The following is a 21114-nucleotide window of genomic DNA, read 5'->3' on the forward strand; positions in this document are numbered from 1 at the left end:
CCAGCTGCCAATAACATTCCTCTTCCCATAAACTGTCTGGAGGCTAAATGAGTCTGTTCACAACCTTGATGTCATATTTGACCCCGAGATGAGCTTCCAATCACATTTTCGCACTGTACCAAAGATGGCCGAATTCCACCTCCATAACAACATCTGACTTTGCCCCGAACTTAGCTTATCTGCTGCTGAAACCCTCATTCATGCCGTTGATACCTCTGGATTTTACGATTATAGTGCACTCCTGGCTGTTGTTCCCACATTCTACCTCCCGTAATCCCAAACTCATACAAAACTCCTGACTTACACCAAGTCTCGTTCACATATCACTCCTTTTTTAAAAATATTTTATTGCGGTATTTGAAAATTTTTATAGCAGTAACATAAACAATGACATCAACATAGTAAAATAAACCTCCCCCCCCATCCCAATCTTCACGCACCTTAACCATACCATACAACAACAATCTGCCCAGCCCCTCCCCACCCACTTCCTGATCATGGCTATATTAGCTGCCCAGTTGCAGAAGTTTGGGAGCGCCAACCCAGACTGTGCTCCAGCAACACTTTCTTCACTCGCGGGGTTTTATCCGCCCACACAAAGCCCAAAATAATCTTATTCATCTGTTTAAAAAAGGCCTTAGGGATGACGATGGGGAGGCACTGAAAGACAAACAGAAATCTGGGGAGGACCGTCATTTTCACGGTCTGTACCCTCCCCACCAATGATAGCGGGAGCATGTCCCAGCTTTTAAAGTCCCCTTCCATTTGTTCTACCAACCAGGATAGGGTTAACTTGTGTCGTACCTCCCAATCCCGGACCACCTGAATTCCAAGATACTGAAAGCTCTTCCCTACCATTCTAAGCGGCAGCTCTCCCAGTCTCTTCTGTCCTCTTGCCTGGATCGCAAACAACTCACTTATCCCCATGTTCAATTTATACCCTGAAAAATTGTCAAATTCCCCCAAGATTCACATTACTTCCCCCATCCCCTCCAATGGGTCCGAAATGTACAAGAGCCGGTCATCTGCAGGTCATGAGCAAACAGGGAGGGAGCTTAGAATGGTAGGGAAGAGCTTTCGGTATCTTGGAATTCAGGTGGTCCGGGATTGGGAGGTACGACACAAGTTAAACCTATCCCGGTTGGTAGAACAAATGGAAGGGGACTTTAAAAGCTCCACCAAAGAGGGAGCATCCTTGCCTCGTCCCTCGGTGTAGTTTAAAATACCCCGACCTCAGCCTGTTTGTACGCACACTCGTTACTGGTGACTGATGGACCCAGTCAATAAAGCCCTCACCAAACCCAAACCTTCCCAACACCTCTCACAGGTAATTCCACTCCACCCAATCAAAAGCCTTCTCCGAATCCATCACTACCACCACCTCTGCCTCCTCTCCTTCGGAGGACATCATAATAACATTTAAAAGCCTTCGAACATTGGCCTCGAGTTGCCTGCCCTTAACAAATGCAGTCTGGTCTTCCCCTATCACCCCCGGGGCACAGTCTTCTATCCTTGTGGCCAGTATCTTAGCCAGCAGTTTGGCGTCCACATTCAGTAGAGAAATCGGCCTGTATGACCTGCATTGCTCCGGATCCTTCTCCCGTTTCAGGATCAATGAAATCGAGGCCTGCAACATTGTTGGGGGGAGGACTCCCTTCTCTCTTGCTTCATTAAATGTCCTCACCAGCAGTGGGCTCAATATCTCTGAAAACTTCTTATAGAATTCCACCGTGTAGCCATCAGGCCCCGGGGTCTTGCCCAACTACATGCCCTCCAGCCCCTTGATTATTTCCTCAATCTCAATTGGGGCTCCCAGCCCTTCCACCAGGATCACATCTTCCCTCGGAACCTCAACTGGTTTAGCTCACTGGGGCTGGTTTAGCTCACTCGGCTAAATCGCTGGCTTTTAAAGCAGACCAAGCAGGCCAGCAGCACGGTTCGATTCCCGTACCAGCCTCCCCGGACAGGCGCCGGAAAGTGGCGACTAGGGGCTTTTCACAGTAACTTCATTGAAGCCTACTCGTGACAATAAGCGATTTTCATTTCATTTTCATTTCAACTGATCCAAAAATTGCCTCATCCCCTCCACCCCAGCCGGGGGTTCCGATTCATATAATTTACTATAGAAGTCCTTAAACACCTCGTTTACCCCCGCTGGGTCCAGGACAGTATCACCGACTCTACTCATTACCTATCTCCCTGGCCCCCCCCCTCTTTTCCTGAGCTGGTGCGCCAACATTCTGCTTGCCTGTTCCCCATACTCACAGATCTCTCTCTCTTCCCCCCCCCCCCCCCCCCCCATTGCCTTCCTCAACTTTCCACCACTTTCCCTGTGGTCAACAGCCCAAACTCCGCCTGTAACCTCCGCCGCTCCCTCCGTAGCCCTGTATCCAGGGCATCCGAGTATCTCCTGTCCACCTGGAGTATCTCCTCCACTAATCTATCCTTCTCGGCCCATTGCGCCTTTTTTCTGTGGGCCCGTATCGAGATTAATTCCCCTCTGACTACTGCCTTCAAAGTTTCCCAGACCGTTGCTGCAAAGACCTCCCCCGTATCATTTGTTTCCAGATAGTTCTGGATGGACTTGTTAACCCGCCCACAGCTCGCTTCAAACGCCAACAACCCCACATCCATTCTCCAAAGCGGGCATTGCCCTCTCTCCACACTAACCCGTATATCCACCCTATGCGTGGCATGATCCGACACTGCGATTGTCGAGTACTCAGTACCCACCACCTTCGGTATTTGCGCCCTGCTCAGAACAAAAAAGTCGATGCGAGAGTATACCTTGTGGACATGAGAAAAAGGAAAACTTCTTCGTCCTCGACTGTGCAAACCCCCCTGGGTCTACTCCCCCCATCCGTTCCATAAAACCCTTAATTCCTTTTCAGCAGCCGGCCTCCTCCCGGTCCTGGATTTTGACCGGTCCAATTCCGGATCAATGACTGTGTTGAAGTCCCCTCCCATGATCAGGTTATGTGACTCTAAGTCTGGGATCTTACCTAACACCTGCCTCATAAATTCCACGTCGTCCCAATTCGGAGCATATATGTTCACAAGTACCACTTGCACCCCCTCCAGCTTCCCACTCACCATTATGTACCTACCCGCCTTATCTGACACGATTCTCCCTGCCTCGAATGCCACTCGTTTGCTGATCAAGATCGCTACCCCCCTGGTCTTTGAGTCCAGTCCTGAGATAAATACTTGGCTGACCCACCCCTTCCTCAATCTCATCTGGTCTGTAACCTTTAGGTGTGTCTCTTGTTGCATTGTCACGTTCGCCTTCTGCCCCTCAAATGCGTGAACACGTAAGCCCTCTTGACCGGCCCATTCAGTCCTCTAACGTTCCATGTGATCAGCCTGGTTGAGGGGCTTCCAAACCCCCCCCCCACCCGGCCGACTAGCCATCACCCTTTTTAGGCCAGCCTCGATCTCGCGCCCACCGCTTCCTTGAGTCCCCATTCGGGCAGTCACCATTCCCGACGTCCCATTTGTCCCCTAGTAACAGCTCCCCACTCCCCCCTTAGCAACAACACTAGAAACCCAATCCCCGAAGTCAAGCTCCAGCTTAACACCTGCTCGCCCCCCACTGCGCTTTAGAGAGTCAGCTGACCCATGTTGACTTGATCGCGCCCGCCCCTGGCCCCAAGCAGTCTGTCTCCCTATTGTTCTCTCCCCTCTCCCCCCACATGGATAAACATTTTAAAAGCACCACATTCCCCAGTAAACAAACATCAGAAAAACAGTGAAGAAACAATCACTTTAGAAAATAATCACCCAAAAAACAGAACCAAATTCAAAGCCCATCCCCCTCTCTAACCAGCTCCCTACAAGGCAAAGAAACCTTTAACCATCCACACAGCCCCTTATTTCACATAGTGCTACTAAAATTGATACAATCCAGCACCACAAATCGCCGCCACAGTACTTCTCCAAGGCTTCAGTGTCTTTTATTAAATAAATGAAGCTGGAGGCGAATTAAAAGTCCATACTTCATCTGGTGTTTCAAAGTAGAAGTCCCGTTCCTCATGTGTGACCCACAGACGGGCCGGGTACAACATCCCAAACTTCACCCCCTTCTTAAAGAGGGTCGTTTTTGCCCAATTGAACCCAGCTCGTCTCTTGGCCAAATCCGCTCCCAGGTCCTGATAAATGCGCAACTCACAGTTCTCCCACTTGCTGCTCCGTTCTTTCTTGGCCCACCTCAAAACGTGTTCCTTGTCTATGAAACAGTGAAAACATACCACCATGGCCCTCAGCGGCTTGTTTGCTTAGGGCTTCCTCGCGAGGGCTCTGTGCGCTCTGTCCAATTCCAGGGGCTGAGGGAACGCCCCATCAACCTCTCCAACATGTCCGTCACATAAGCCCTCGCATCCGATCTCTCACTGCCTTCAGGAAGCCGACAATTCTGAGATTCTGCCTCCTCGACCCGTTCTCCAGGTCCTCCAGCTTCTCCTGCATTCTTTTCTGGCGGTCGTTCATCATCCCCACCTTGTTTTCCAGCACGGTTATATACTCCTCGTGATCGGAAAACTTTTGCTCCACCTGCTCCACTTTTGCTCCACCTCCACCTGCTTCGGGCAGCAGGGTAGCATAGTGGTTAGAATAAATGCTTCACAGCTCCAGGGTCCCAGGTTCGATTCCCGGCTGGGTCACTGTCTGTGTGGAGTCTGCACGTCCTCCCAGTGTGTGCGTGGGTTTCCTCCGGGTGCTCCGGTTTCCTCCCACAGTCCAAAGATGTGCGGGTTAGGTGGATTGGCCATGCTAAATTGCCCGTAGTGTCCTAAAAAGTAAGGTTAAGGCGGGGGTTGTTGGGTTACGGGTATAGGGTGGATACGTGGGTTTGAGTAGGGTGATCATTGCTCGGCACAACATCGAGGGCCGAAGGGCCTGTTCTGTGCTGTACTGTTCTATGTTCTATGTTCTACCTCCTGGATCGTTCTCCCGTGGGTTGCCTGAATCTGAACCACTTGATTAATCGAAGCCTTAATCGGGTCCAGCGTGTCCTTCTTCAGCTTGGCAAAGCAATCCTCAAAAAACTTCACCAGCTGATCCGTCGACCACTGTGTCGTCTCCCCAAGGCCCTGCTGCCCCGCCATGTTGTCCCGTGTTACCAGCTCTGCTCGTGTCTCCCTTATAGACTTTTGTCTTCTCACACGGCCACTTCTGGTCCAATTCTCCAGACACCAGAGGGGGATTTTTCCTTACTGTCTCACTCTTCACCGACTTATCCCATAAAATCCGGGAACAAACGGGGAAAAACGGTCCAAAAGTCTGTTACAGGCGGGAGCTATCAAATGTACGATCTACTCCTCCATGGCCGCCACCGGAAGTCCACATCACTCCTGCGCTTACTGATATCCATTGACTCGTGATCAAGAAATGTCTTGATTTTTAAATTCTCAGTCTTGTTTTTTGATCGCTCCACAGTCCCACCCTTCCCTGTCTTTGTCATCTCTTCCAGCCCCACAACCAACCAGGTATCTGTGCTCATCTAATTATGGTGTCTTCAGCATTCCTGATTTTAACTGGTGGCCATACCCTCAGGTCGACAAACCTTAAACTCTGGAATTCCCTCCCTACACCTCTTTCCTCCTTTAATGCACTCCTTAAAAATAACCTCTTTGACCAAGCTTTTGGTCATCAGGCCTAAACATTTCTCATGTGAGCTAAGGCCATATTTTGTTTTATAGGACTGGGTGTTATGAACCCCACTGGGACTGATTTTGACCATGTGAAATAAGAGAGGTGACTAGCCCACGCCTTTCTGCAGACCCCTCCCCTGATCCGGTGCCAAAATCTGCAACCCGTCTGCCATTTTAAAATAAATAATTAATGGCCAATTGAGCATGTTACCAAGTCAATTGACCCATATTCACACTTCCCTAGCCATAAAATGGTTGGCCTGTGCAGGTTACTGGAGGTGAGGAGCCTGCTTTTGAAGAAAGGTTTTTGTAACGGCGGGAAGGAAGTGGCAAGGTACCAAATTTGATGGGTACCCCCTGCATATCGGGTTCACCCTCCAAGATGTTAGGTCACTTTGTTTTCCCCGGTAGGCTCCAAAACCCACCCTGCACCAACCTCAAACCCTCCCTAGATTGCCCGATCCACCCACAAATGCCCAATCTGGCTCTGGCGTCCAACTTCTGTTCTTTATGGAGATGCTTGCTTTCCCAGCAGCACCCACTATGGGTGCTGCTTAGACTGCTGGAGCCGTTGTCCAATCTAATTGGACGGCAGCTCTGGAGGGTGGAGCATCCTCTCAATGAGAAGCAGAACTTCCACTCTTAACCTGTTTAGTTCGCTGGCTGTGCATTATTACTGCAGGTGGACTTCTTTTTTGGTCCATCGGCTGCCAGCCAATTCTTTGAATGAGGTTGAAGGGGTGAAGAAGTGATAAGCCCCCCACCATAACATTCTTTTGGACACACTATTACGTTAAAAGCACTATATATACGTTGTTGCTAGTTTAGGAAATTATGCGGTTGACATTATAGATACGGCCTCAGTTTGAAAGGAGTGAATGCAAGGCTACAATATGTTATTGTACAACAGGATTTGAAAGCTGCAGAGGTTCAGATAATGAAATGACTGAAATAGAAACCAAAAGACTGTCTTAAAGACATTGATATAGCCCATCTTAGGTCTTAGTCTGACCCTGGAAATAAACTCAACATGTATGAGTCTGTGCCAAAGAAGCTAGCCAGAGTTGTGTTGGTGCTACTGTACCAGAAGGAGGAAGGGAAGATAGCTGGAGAATAAAAATGACACTTTAAAATTCATCAGCACTGCTCTGCACATTATTCTGTTCCACAGCCGCCTACCAGCTTTGAGCACAGCAAGCACGATTTAAAACCCAGATTTTAGACTGTTTCAAGCCACCATGTTGTGACTTACCAGCAAAGGCCCGCGCCTCATCTGTTGGAACAGCTCTCAGATGACGGAGGTCACTCTTGTTTCCGACCAGCATGATGACTATGTTGTTGTCGCCATGGTCACGCAACTCCTTCAGCCACCGCTCGACATTCTCGTAGGTTAGATGTTTGGCAATATCGTAAACAAGCAGAGCACCGACAGCTCCACGATAGTACCTGGGAGAGCACACAACCCGGATTGTATCAGTCCTCACACTTGCTCATCTACTGAGACCCGCAGTACACATGGTGTGTGGAACTGAAACAGTCAAAGAAAAATACTTTGGTTGCCTGCTTTGGTACTATGGAGCAGGAAGATTGCTTCCTCAATCCCTGATCTGTGCTGAATTAGCTAAACTGAGAAAGGGTAGCAATGGAGGTGCTACAATTGCCTGTGTTCCACTGTTAAGGAGGGAAAAATTGGATTCCTGTTCCTCATCACTGTGAGTTACTCAGTTAGAAAGCATACAGATGGCCATATGTTGAAGTTGGGGTGGATATTGATGCGTCCCCACCATTGAATAGCTTCTTGACATTACCAAGGCCACATATGTAAAATAGACACTTTGAATGAGAAGGCCCAGAACATCATGTCCCAGTGAGAATCGGCACTATGCAACTGTAGCCCAGAAATGCCCTGGACTTTAAAGTAAGGATTGGAGAAGGAAAGAAAACGCTACAAAAATAATGGGGAAGGGAATTACACCCACCAGCCACTACTGCAAGTTCAACTCTTCCAACAGACTGTGTTTGGTGATTTGAGGAGACATCATGTCTTCTGTTTTATTACATTGCTGCGTACCCCATCATTTCTGCTTCACCTTTGTTATCATTTATTGACTTATGGGAAGTTCTAAGATGTGGTTCTTGTATTTCTTGTGTTTAAAAAAAACATGCACCAAGAGGAATCAGAATCTGCCTAGTCCAAGTGATTCAGATTTTCCTGAAGATGGTATATAATGATATTGCAGAAATCTGGAGAACATTGTAATAATGGAAAATTGGTCCTGAGGATATCAGGGATATAGAGGAGGAGTTGGAGTGTTACGTGGAGGGCAGCATGGTAGCATTGTGGATAGCACAATCACTTCACAGCTCCAGGGTCCCAGGTTCAATTCTGGCTTGGGTCACTGTCTGTGTGGAGTCTGCACATCCTCCCCGTGTGTGCGTGGGTTTCCTCCGGGTGCTCCGGTTTCCTCCCATAGTCCAAAGATGTGCAGGTTAGGTGGATTGGCCATGATAAATTGCCCTTAGTGTCCAAAATTGCCCTTAGTGTTGGGTGGAGTTACTGGGTTATGGGGATAGGGTGTAGGTGTTAACCTTGGGTAGGGTGCTCTTTCCAGGAGCCGGTGCAGACTCGATGGGCCGAATGGCCTCCTTCTGCACTGTAAATTCTACGAAATCTATGAAATACAGGTCGGTGTGGCAATGAGAATTTTTACACACATGGTGTAGGCTGAGCTATGGGTAGTGATGGTAGAGGCTCCAACTTCATATCCCTCATATGAAATATCTCCCACTATTACCAACCCCTTTTTGTCCCCGATATGAACACACCTTGGCCATCAAGTGCTGGGGTGCAACTCGAACCGGAATCCTGACTCAGAGGCAGGGATGATGTCCACTGTGCCAAAAATATCCAGAGATAGGGATTGGGGGGGGGAGAAAAGAGAGAGAGAGAGAGAGAGAGAGAGAGGAGAGAGAGAAGAGAGAAGAGAGAATAATTTGAAAAGGTGCTTACGCTGAAGTGATGGCACGGTATCGCTCCTGTCCCGCTGTGTCCCAGATCTGTGCTTTAATTGTCTTTCCATCTACCTGGATACTCCTGGTGGCAAACTCCACTCCAATGGTGCTCTTACTCTCCAGATTAAACTCGTTACGTGTGAACCTTGACAGGAGATTGCTCTTTCCAACCCCGGAGTCTCCAATCAGCACAACTAGGAGAGAAATAATTTGAAATGGTTAGTTTCAGTGTCAAATCTCATGATAAAACCATTACATAAAGACTGAACATGTCATTCACAATTGCTCTGTCCTCTAGCTTCCTTTCATCAGGCCTACGTATGGGTCAGACCACCTCTCATCCGGAGGACAGCAAGAAGTCTTACAACACCAGATTAAAGTCCAACAGGTTTGTTTGGAATCACTATCTTTCGAAGCGCAGCTTCTTCATTAGGTGAATCTGATGGACTTTAACCTGGTGTTGTAAGACTTCTTACTGTGACTACCCCAGTCCAACGCCGGCATCTCCAGGAGGATGGTAGGCCTGCGACCCAGCCACTGCCATTTTCCACCACAAGCTGCTGGGTTCCTTACAAGAGTTACTGTGATTTAGGGCAGCATGGTGGTGCAGGGGTTAGCACTGCGGTCCAGATTCCATCCCGGCCCTGGGTCACTGTTCGTGTGGAGTTTACACATTCTCCCATGTCTGTTGAGGTCTGGAATGCACTGCCTGGAAATGTGGTGGAGGCAGGTTCAATCAAGGCACTCAAGAAGGCATTAGATGGTTACTTGAATGGAAACATTGTGCAGGAGTACAGGGTAAAGACAGGGGAATGGCGCTAAGCCATGATGCTCATTTGGAGAGTCAGTGCAGACATGATGGGCCAAATAGCTCCTTCTGTGCCATAACAATCCTGTCATCCTCTGATTTTTGCTCCCACTTCCCACAGGGGTGTGTCTGGCATCCTTGTCCCCTCCCCTAACACACTGGCAATTGTGAACTCGGAACCTGGGCACAAACCCTTTTCATGACTTTGATCCATGGATGTACAGAACCCTTTTCTAATGGTATGAAGTATGAAGGTGTAGATTTTAAAGAGCATCTTTAAAAGAGGTAAGACAGGCAGAGTGGTGTAGAGAAGGAATTTCATAGATTAGGATCTGTAATTTCAGCTGCTAATGGAGGAGTGACTAAAATCCGGGGCGGTGCAAGTGGCTGGATTTGGGGAAGTGCCGAGATCTTGGAGAGTTGCATCTCGGACACCATGCTTACGGCAGTGGTAGAGGTTTAGATCTACCTATGTGAGTAACTTGATGCAAAGAATGGTAACAAGTATCCCCAACAGTAATATTCTTCAGCTTAATCATTCGGCCCATCGAGTCTGCACCAGCCCTTGGAAAGAGCACCCTACTCAAGCCCACACCTCCACCCTATCCCAGTAACCCCACCTACCCTTGATGGGTACAAAATGATCTTATAAAAATAAATTGTGAGTACCCAATTCTTTTTTTTTCAATTATGGGGCAATTTACTGTGGCCAATCCATCTACCCTGCACATCTTTGGGTTGTGGGGGTGAAATCCACGCAGACACAGGAAGAATGTGCAAACTCAACACGGACAGTGACCCGGGGCCGGGATTGAACCCGGGTCCTTGGCGCCGTGAGGCAACAGCCGCCCCCAGGTGAGTACAAACATCTACCATACTGTCAAACATTCAAGTTCCTGACTGGAAATTCTGTCAGCTCTTCAATTTTCTGAAGCTTACTCGTTGCAATTCTCCACTGTATCCAGGACTTGTGCTGCTACCTTTGTTTTGGTTCTATATTTCCCTCATGAGAAAGAGCATAGTTATGTTTTTCCACAGTGAGTCTAAGCCCTGTGAATGATTTTGGGGCATTACGTAAACCTGTCCAGGGCTCACTCTGAATTTCACTCTCAGCATCAGTGAACACAGCTGAAAAACAGATAAAGTGAGAATTGGTCCCAGCCAACATTTGACAACCAGCTGAGGCTTTTAAATTACATAATAAGAAAGGTCACCCAACAGGTTACAGATGAAGCAAGCCAACGGAATCTGCTGTTTACCAAAGCATAGATTCTTGTTAAATGCAGAAACCAGATACATTCACTGGGAGGGCAGCTAGCTTTTTTAGCCAGCGATCCTTCCTTTTGTTGCATTACAGATATAATTATGCAGATGGACATTAACCTGCTTTTGTAATAAGGTTCAAAGTAGGCCTATGTAAGCAGTTTGAGCTCCCTCGATGAGTCTGGGGGAGTGGGGGGTGGGTGGATGCGCCACCTTGTGTGGTATTAAGCCAATTTCCAATTGTGCTCTGGTCTGTTAGTTTTAGCAACACCATAGAATCCCTACTGATCAGCCCATCAAGTCTGCACTGAACATCCGAAAGTGCACCGTACCTAGCCCAATCCGCCACCCTAACCCCGTAACCCAGCCTCACCGTTAGACACTAAGGGGCAATTTAGCATGGCCAATCCACCTAACCTGCACATCTCTGGACTGTGGGAGGAAACTGGAGCACCCGGAGGAAACCCACGCAGATATGGGAACATGCAAACACCACACAGTCACCCGAGATCGGAATCGAACCCGGGTCCCTGGCGCTATGAGGCAGCAGTGCTAACTACTGTACCACCATACCAATAAGTGGCATGTGTTAGGGAGGAGATCATTAGCCAAGGTTCTCGCTCTTGACTGCTATTCAGTGACAAAAAGGTGGAAAGTGCTTGAAAGACATCTTGCAAGGAGGGTAAGATCAGGCTTAGCTTTGATATCCTACGGTCAAATAGCCAGTCAACATTCATTATTAAAACTCACCCGTGAAGATTGGTCACTTAATGGAGTTATGATAGGTGTTCTAACCTGCCTGCTTACCACTGGCTGGGGACTAATGGTAATCCCACAATCCTTAGGGAGTATGAGTTTCCCCAATGAGGGATGGGGGGATGGGGGGGGATGGGGGGTGGAGAAATCATTAGCAGATTCCCTGCATAAATAGAGCTGGCCAGTTTGGAACCAGCTAGAGAGGAGTGAGCAGCAAGGGAGTTACTGCTGCTGTTGTGTATATACAATATGTTATTGTAAATAAATGTTATTTCTTTCTATCCTACAATTCGTGCTGGATTCTTCGTGGCCTTCACAAAAATAGAGAAGCTGGTACCTGCACCAGCAAACGTTTACGATAAAATAATGGTCACAGTCGTGCATGCCTTTCAAAGAAGTTAACACATCGTTGGTGACACAAAGGCAAACTGTGGTCTGGCAAGGTCAGGCTGGGGTCAGCTGATAAGTGAGTAAAGGAAGGCTGATTCTGCAGAATTCAGCCTCCATCCTGTCAGGGGTCACAAGGTGTCTCTTACAGATTGCAGCTGCTATTTATTAGCATTTAAGACAGGAAATGTAACAGCTCCAAGATTAGAAAATTGCCAGACTGGAAGTTTCATTATTTGTAGTGTTCATTCCCTCATTTTACCCAGAGAGTGGTTAAAATGTGGAACTATCACAAGTAGTCAGGGGTGAAGGGCATGAATTCCTTTAATGTGAAGCTAAGTAAACACATGATAGAGAAAGGAACTCAAAGGATTGGTTGATAGAGATCAATAAAGCAGGGCGGGAGGAGGCAAGTGTGTAACATAAACATGGGCAAGACCTGTTCAACTGAAAGGTCTGTTTCGATGTTGTAAGTTCTATGTAGTTACCATAGAATCCCTACAGTGCAGAAGGAAGCCATTCAGCCTGTACTGACCATCTGAAATAACACCCTACCTAGGTTCACTCCCCCATCCTATCCCCCGTAACCCCACCTAACCTGCACACCTTTGGACACTAAGGGGAAATTTAGCATAGCCAATCCCTAACCTGCACACCTTGGACTGTGAGAGGAAACCGGAGCAGCCGGAGGAAACCCATGCAGACACGGTGAGAATATGTGAACTCCAGACAGGCAGTCGCCCAAGGCTGCAACCGGTCCCCTGGCACTGTGAGGCAGCAGTGCTAACCACTGTGCCACCATAATAAGTTGTTTATTTATGGAACATTTGTTCCCTTTTTTCCTTCTTTTAATTTTCCATCCTAATTCAGGGTTGCTGTTGCCGACTGTAGTGCCCCGAGCCCTATCCCAAAATGAAATCAGTTACAGAACAAGTATCAAACCCAGGATCATTCAGTTTATGTGCCTCTCCTTCATCACTGAAGCTTTTACCCACTTTAATGCGCAAGGCATCCAATGCAAATCACAGACAGAACATTGCATTCATTATATTGGGCAGCATTATATTAATCACACAGAATTTCAGATTGCAGAGTGGAATGAAGTGTATTCTACATTAATCACTGCCACAAATATGGAATGGTATTGCCACAAATTTATAACCGTAAACAACTCCATTTCAAATTATTTCCATGGATGGAACCATTTAAAAAATGAACAAGCAAATTTTATGTTAATAAAACAACGATTAGGGTGGCACGGTGGTGGAGTGGTTAACACTGCTGCCTCCATTGTCCCAGTGTTTGCATGGGTTTCACCCCACAACCCAAAGAGGTGGATTGGCCATGCTAAAATTGCCCCTTAATTGGAAAAAAAAAAATTGGGTACTCTAAATTTATTTTTTAAAAACACTGCCGCGTCACGGCGCCAAGGACCCGGGTTCAATCTTGGCCCCAGGTCACTGTCTGTGTGGAGTTTGCACATTCTCCCCGTGTCTGTCTAGGTCATTCCCCCACAAACCCAAAGATGTGCAGGGTAGTGGATTGGCCATGCTAAATTGCCCCTTAATTGGAAATAAAAACGAATTGGTTACTCTTAAGTTTATTTTTTTTAAATTTTAAAATATAAAACAAAGATTGAGAAAATACATGACCTGCCTGCCCATGTCTGGGACAAAAAGACAGCTTAATATTATTTAGGTGAGAATCCTCAATGATTATATAATCTGAACTAACTGTAGGGTGCATGGTAGCACAGTGGTTGGCACTGTTGCTTTACCACGCCAGGGTTGATTCCCACTTGGGATGGGAAGAACGTGGAGTCTGCACGTTCTTCCCGTATCTGCGTGGGTTTCCCCCCAAAAGTCCCGAAAGGTTAGGTGAATTGGACATTCTGAATTCTCCCTCAGTGTACCCGAACAGGCACTTGAATGTGGCAATAACTTCATTGCAGTGTTAATGCAAGCCTACTTGTGACAATAATAAAGATCATTATTATTATTTGTCAGAGCAATGTACTGAGACTGTTAAACGTAGTTTTGACGACATAAGCCACACACCTACCAATGGCACACATAAGCAATAGTGTGTACCATCTGCAAGATGCACTGCAGCAACTCACAAAGCCTCCTCAGACAGCGGTTTCCCATAACCATGACCAACTAAACATAGGAATCAGAAGCAGAAGTGGGCAATTCAGCCCTTCGTACCTGCTCCACCATTCAATCAGATCATGGCAGGGGCAGCACAGTGGCACAATGGTTAGCATTGCTGCATCACAGCGCCGAGGGCCTGGGTTCGATCCTGGCCCCGGGTCACTGTCCATGTGGAGTTGGCACATTCTCCCTGTGACTGGTTGGGTCTCACCCACCACAAACCAAAGATGTGCAGGATAGATGGATTGGCCACACTAAATTGCCCCTTAATTGGGAAAAAAGAATTGGTACTCTAAAAAAATTTTTTTTAAATCAGATCATGGCTGATCTCTTCCTGTTCTCAAAACCACCTCCTTGCCTGTTCCCCATGTCTCTTTAATCTGTTCAAGGACAAGGGTAGCAGATGCAAAGTTCCTCTCCAAACCACTCACCATCATGATTTATAAATATATCGCCATTCCTTCACTGTCACTTGGTCAAGTCCTGGAACTCCCTCTCTAACAGCACTGTGGGTGTATCTACACCACGGGGACTGCAGCGGTTCAAGAAGACAGCTCACTATCACTTTCTCAAGGGCAATTAGGGATGAACAATAAATCCATAAAACTCTCCACTGGCTGGAGTCATAGTTAGCATAAAGAAAAATGGTTGTGGAGGCTGTTCATCTCAACTCCCAGACATCACAGTAGGAGATCCTCAAGTAATGTACTCGGCCCATCTTCAGCTGCTTCATCAATGACTTTCTCTGCATCATAAGGTCAGAATTGGGGATGTTCGCTGCTGACTGCAGAGTTTTCGGTACCAATTACGTCTTGACAGACACTGAAGCAGTTTGTGCCCACGTGCAGCAAGCGCTGGACAACATTCAAGATTGGACATCAAAGTGGCAAGTAATACTTACACTGCACAACTGCCTGTTTTTACTACACAACTGCCAGGCAAAAACTATCTTGAACAAGAGGGTATCTAACACTTTCACCTTTCCTTTCAATAGTATTACCACGGTTGAATCCACTCTGGGGTCACCATTGATTAGAAACTTGACACCCCACATAAATACTATGGCTACAAAAGCAGATCAGAGGCAGTTGTTCTGTGGTGAGTAACTCACTCTCTGACTCCTAAAAGCCTTTTCACTATCCATAAACGACACGTCAGAAGTGTAACGGTGTATTGGATCAAACTCTATAACAGCACTGTGGGTGTACCTACATCTCATAGGCTGTTGATGAGGTCTTTTGACTAATATCAAGCGTTAGATCAAGCCCAAGGTGTGGCGAATGCCTTTTGTCAGCTTGTCTCACTTGTGGATTCAATTTGAATTTGAATTGTTTTTTGGAGCAAGCAATGAGATGGATTGAGGGTTTGCCCTGTTCACTCTGCACATTCGCTTTGTAACTTTATTCCTTAAAAAGAAAAAAGGGTGGTTTCACCCTTAGGTTCTCAAATACAATTAAGGATGGGAATAAATACCGCTGTCACTGGCGGAGAGGGTGCAGTCCGTTAAGATGACGGCGCTCCCGAGGTTTTTTTTCCTGTTCCAGTGCCTCCCCATCCTTATCCTGAAGGCCTTTTTTAGGAGGGTCAACAGGAGTATCACAGGATTTGTGTGGGCGCATGGGACTCCGAGGGTTCGAAGAGTGTTCCTGGAACGAGGCAGGGATAGGGGGGGCTGGCATTGCCCAACCTCTGTGGGTACTACTGGGCTGCCAACGCAGCGATGGTGCATAAGTGAGTAATGGACGAGGAAGGGGCAGCATGGAAGAGGATGGAGGCGGCGTCTTGTGTGGGCACGAGCTTGGAGGCGCTAGTAACGGCGCTGTTGCCGCTCCCTCCAACGAGGTATACCACGAGCCCGGTGGTGGCGGCTACCCTAAAAATTTGGGGGCGATGGGGACAGGACAGGGGAGAAATGGGGGGCTCGATGGAGGCCCCGATACGGGGGAAGGGGGATTGAGGAGGGGACGTGGGCGGATGCCCTGGAGAGAGTGAATTCCTCCTCTTCCTGTGCGAGGCTTAGCCTCATAGAGTTCAAGGTGCTGCATAGGGCCCACATGACTGGGTCGAGGATGAGCAGGTTTTTCGGGGGAGAGGACAGGTGTGCTAGGTGCTCAGGGAGCCCAGCGAACCACGCCCATATGTTTTGGAAGGGGGTAGCAAGGACGGTGTTGAGGGTGGTGGGATCCAGGGTCGAGCCAGGCTGGGGACGCGCAATTTTTGGGGTTGCAGTGGAGCCGGGAGTGCAGGAGGCGATAGAGGCCGGTGTTCTGGCCTTTGCGTCCCTAGTAGCCCGGCGGAAGATCCTGCTCCAATGGAAGGATGCGAGGCCCCCAAGCGTGGAGGCCTGGATCTCTGATTTGGCGGGGTTCATTAAATTGGAGAGGGTGAAATTTGCCCTGAGGGGATCAGAGCAAGGGTTTTTCAGGCGGTGGCAGCCTTTTCTGGACTTCCTGGCGGTACGGTAGGGAAATAGGCCGACAGCAGCAGCAACCCGGGGGGGGGGGGGGGGGGGGGGGGGGGGGGGGGGGGGGATTGGGGGAGGGAGAACTGTGCACATGGGTTTGGGGAGGGTGCTATGCCTTTCGTGTCTGGGTGCTCTTTTGTTTTTTTTTTGTTTTCTGTTTTTGTTCTTTCCTTTTTTTGAAGTTGCTCTTGAAGCTGGGGGGGGGGGGGGGTATTGTTCATGGGGTGTTACCGCGGTTGTTTGTTAATCGAGTTAAGGTGTTTATATTTTGTATTTTGTAAAAATTTCAATAAAAATTACTTTCTTTTAAAAAGGATGGGAATAAATGCTGGCCTTGCCTTGTCAGAGATACCCTTTTTAAAAATAAATTTAGAGTCTCCAAAAATGTTTTTCCCAATTAAGGGGCAATTTAGCGTGGCCAATCCACCTACCTTGCACATCTTTCGGTTGTGGGGGTGGGACCCACGCAGACACGGGGAGAAGTGCAAACTCCTCACGGACAGTGACCCAGGGCTGGGACCTCGGCGCTTTGAGGCAACAGTGCTAACCACTGCCACCATGCCGCCCCCTGCCAGAGATACCCACATCCCAAATTGTCTGGATAAATGCAGCTCCAACAAAACGCAGGAAACTCAGCACCATTCAGGACAAAGCAGCCTGCCTGATATTTTTAAGTCGGTGGGTGGGTCTCCAACACTCCCTCCACTACCAGCTGCAATGTCTACCCTACAATGCCCTCAACAAAGGGTTCTTGAACAGCATCTCCAAAACCTACGACCTCCAGCACCTAGAGGAACAAAGGCAGCAGGTGTACGGGGACACTGCCATCTTCACGTCACACAACATCCTAATTTGGAAATATGTTCCCATTCCTTCAGTGTTGCTGGGGCAAATTTCTAGAACTCCTGACCTAACAGCACCTACAAACTGCAGTTCAAGAAGGTGGCTCACTATCAGCTTCTTGAGGGCATTTAGTGCTGGGTAATAAATTCTGGTCTTGGCACTGACACCGACATCCCTTGAATGAATTTTTTTTTAAAAAGAACAGAATTCTAACCGCAGTCAGACTGGGATATTTAATCTAAACTACCATGTGTGCAAAGACTGGGAATAACTGACTGTAGGATGTAACTAGGAATCTGGAGGCAATACCTTAAACTTTTATAAATAAATTTAGAGTTCCCAATTAATTTTTCCAATTAAGGGGCAATTTAGCGTGGCCAATCCACCTAGCCAGCACATCTTTGGGTTGTGGGGGCGAAACCCACGCAGACACGGGAGAATGTGCAAACTCCACACGGACAGTGACCCAGAGCCGGGATCAAACCTGGGACCTCGGCGCCGTGAGGCAACAGGGCTAACCCACTGCGCCACCGTGCTGCCCTCGGCAATATCTTAAACTAAAGAAATTAGAAATTTCACTGGAGGCAACAGCCAGTTCTCTCAGGAGAGAGGGAGGGAAATTACATTTCAAAATGGCTATCCTCTTTACCTTTAACTCTACATGGCAACATGGCAGGATTCTCTGGATTCTTTTTGTAATAAACACAGCATGCTGAGAGACTTTTGTCTCACTCAGTGTCCTATTTTCACTCAGAATCAGTTGTTTAGCTTCACATATTCACTTAACCTCTGTTGGTTCTAGAGATATAAGCAAAGCATCACTAGATTAAAAACAACTAGGTGGAGCATCTCACACACCAGGTGGCTACACGCCAACACACAGCACAAAGCCAGTTCCAAGAGAGTGGAAACAAAGCTATACCAGACTATGCTGGAAGAAACCATGGGACTTTAAATATATATGCCGGTGTCCTAGCTTACAAATCTCTCACCCTGCGGGGAAAAGTGGAGCTCTGAGGAAAACATCATGCAGTGAAATGGTCAGCTTATAGAATCAAGGTGACAACAACAGTAGTGGTGATGGTATTCACAAACTCTGGTTCAGAGAGGCCATTCAGCCCATCTAGCTTATGCTTTGATAGCAATTTGCAACCCCTCCCACCCACCTTTACAGTACATAATCTTTTGAATGACAGAATTCTGTCTCCACTGCCAACCTAGATACCATTCTCGGTATCAATCGCATTTTGACTGAAGGAACGAGATGTACACTGGAACCTAATCTGACCGAGCTCAGCTGGGATGGGTGAGTACAACAATGAGGTAAAGATAAACGGCACACATGAAGCAGAATGGGCTTGGGTTCCAGGAAAACCGTGCACTTTTTAAAAAAAAAGACTGCAATAGATAAGCATGAGGAAGGCAGTGTAGCCCATAATAGTTCATCTTGAAAAATAAAACCTATAGATCCAACTCCATTACCATATCCAACCAACTATTAAATGATTCCAAAGTTTTTGCCTCCATTATCCCATCTAATGAGAAGGTCTCGTGGCTCAGTGGGTTACGTCCCTGCCTCGGAGTCAGAAGCTCCAAGTTCGAGTCTCACCCAAGTCATGATAGTTAACCCTTCAAAACACGGCTAACAGGTTGAGTACCAATCTGCAAGATCCTTCCAATACACCTCAGTGGCTGGCAGTAAGAGCGGCAGACACACCTGGTGAGCCACACTTGATGTGGAGTGGCGCCCCTCAAGCTCTAAGCCTCTTGTTGACCTGTTCCAGGAAAAACCTCGCTATGGAAACAGCTGAAAGTCTGTCTCCTGCAGCACTAGGTGCTGAAGAGAAACAATACTACCCATTTCACGTGCCAATCTTTCTGTGCAAAGAAGAACATCAAATCTTACGTGTGCTACTTTTAAAAACAACTGAAATCTTCCTTCTCAGCCTGGCTTGTGGTCCCACACTTGCCATTGTAAACTGCCATGTCAACATTCCCAATTAATGCTATGTCAACGATAAATTGCAGGCAGTGGCCACTATGTGATTAGGAATTTCCAGTCTGTCTCTCCCCACCCTCTCTTAACTCTATTGCCATTTTATAAATCTATATTAACAATCAGCCAGGCCTGTTTGTTAGCACACAATATCAAGTTCAGATCACAAGTGTCCTTGTGTTACACCCTGGCAGAAGGCTTGTATTACAATGTGACAAGTCTACACTAGCATTGCAAATGCAGACATTTTAGCAGATGCACACATTGTGTGTGTGTGTGTGTGTGTGTGACGGATATATGAAATAACTAACCACCAAAAGGAACTGAATTATTCTTATTTTTTCCCCCTTTTTTCAGCCGAATTCTGAACCAAACCCCAGCGAAGGACGAGAAGGGAATTGTCAGTGCCAAACCCCACCCACTCATATATTGTCATTTTAAACCCAGAGCAGGATCAAGCGCAGGAAAATTTGCTTTTGGATTTTTTTTTTTTAAAGGTTTTGAATAATAAGCCGCAGAGATGACGGGGCCGCTTGGTAACATTTTCCTTTTCTATCCACCCCGCTCAGACAGATTGGAGGACCCAGCTGGATCCGGTACAATTCCCGACTCTTTTTGCGTGTAGTCTGCACCAGATTTTCTTCCTGAAATAATGCGATAAAGCATCCGAGGGGTGGCGTTAGCAGAGCCCCCCCCCCCCGGAGAAAAGGGTTATATTAATGGATTCACAGGTTACTGTACTGATCATAAAATTCTCACCTTTGAACAAATAATCGTATTCATCCTCTCTGCTCCCCATCTTCCGCCAGTTTATTGTCCGTCCCCGCTCACTCGCCTCTCCGCACCGGATAAAGAAGTCATCAAGATCCTGGTTTCTGCTCAAGCTCAAGCTTCGGAAGGAAGCCGAGATCTTCCGGGATTGAGCAGGCGGGGGGCAGAGTCAGGCTTAAAGCGGCACTGCATCTGTACCCACCCACTCTGCGGCACACAATGGCCAAATACTGCCATCACCCCACCGACTTCACCCCCGGAAATTTAGGGAAGGCGTTTAAAAAAATATAGAACGATAAATTGGGTTCCACTTTTACCCGTGGGAGGGTCACAGACACAATATCCGCATGCACTGTCTTCTCTACATGTCCCCCAGACCATGGAGCCTCCCCCCCCACCCGCATGGCAACATCCTCAGACATGTGTTCAGCTGCCACATCACAGAATCCCTTACGGCGCCGAAGGAGGCCATTCAGCCCATCGTGCCTGCCACATGTAGGCTGGTAACAGCTGTACCCACCTCCTCTCTCTCGACCCCTCGATTGTCGAGACGCCTCCTCTGACATTGATCCTGGATCCGCTTACATTTCCTGCAGCTAAACATTGAAAACGCTTAAACCATCGCCCCAGGGCAGACACCACAGATTTCACATCCTGGCCACTGATTCCACCCTCTTCCTTGCCCCAGGCTGCACCAGACTGTTCAGAACCTCAGGATCCCTTTCAGCGCTGAGTTGGTCTTCCAACCCCATATCCTCTGCATTACTACATAATCTGCCTACTTCCGCCTCTGGAATGTTGAACATCTCCATTCTGGTTTACTTAATCTGCTACTGAAACACTCACCAATGTAGTTGTCACTTTTAAACATGCTCCAATGTTCTCTTGGCCAATCTTTGTTCCCATAAACTTCAGCTCAACTGGTACTACCCTACAAGTTTCATATCCTGTATTCAATTACCTACATTGCTCTTGGTTCCACTAAACCTTGTGCTTAAATCTCTTCACGACCT

At 47.6% G+C, this 21114-nt stretch overlaps 1 protein-coding gene across 2 annotated transcripts in view; it reads right to left on the reverse strand.

Moving 5' to 3' along the window:
* Positions 1–20313, reverse strand: part of LOC119953042 (ras-related protein Rab-11B) — a 151614-nt gene extending 131301 nt beyond the window's left edge. The window contains exons 1-3 of one of the 2 annotated variants that reach the window (XM_038776842.1): positions 20090–20295; positions 8659–8854; positions 6901–7094 (exon numbers count right to left, since the gene is read on the reverse strand). In XM_038776842.1, the coding sequence (XP_038632770.1) occupies positions 6901–7094; positions 8659–8854; positions 20090–20129 (430 nt within the window). In that variant the 5' untranslated portion in view covers positions 20130–20295. Of the gene's footprint in view, positions 1–6900; positions 7095–8658; positions 8855–20089 lie in introns of both variants that reach the window. The other variant, XM_038776841.1, reaches the window with a different exon arrangement.
* Between the last annotated feature and the right edge of the window lie 801 nt (positions 20314–21114).

The sequence above is a fragment of the Scyliorhinus canicula genome, chromosome 18, assembly GCF_902713615.1.
Source record: "Scyliorhinus canicula chromosome 18, sScyCan1.1, whole genome shotgun sequence".
Taxonomy (NCBI): domain Eukaryota; kingdom Metazoa; phylum Chordata; class Chondrichthyes; order Carcharhiniformes; family Scyliorhinidae; genus Scyliorhinus; species Scyliorhinus canicula.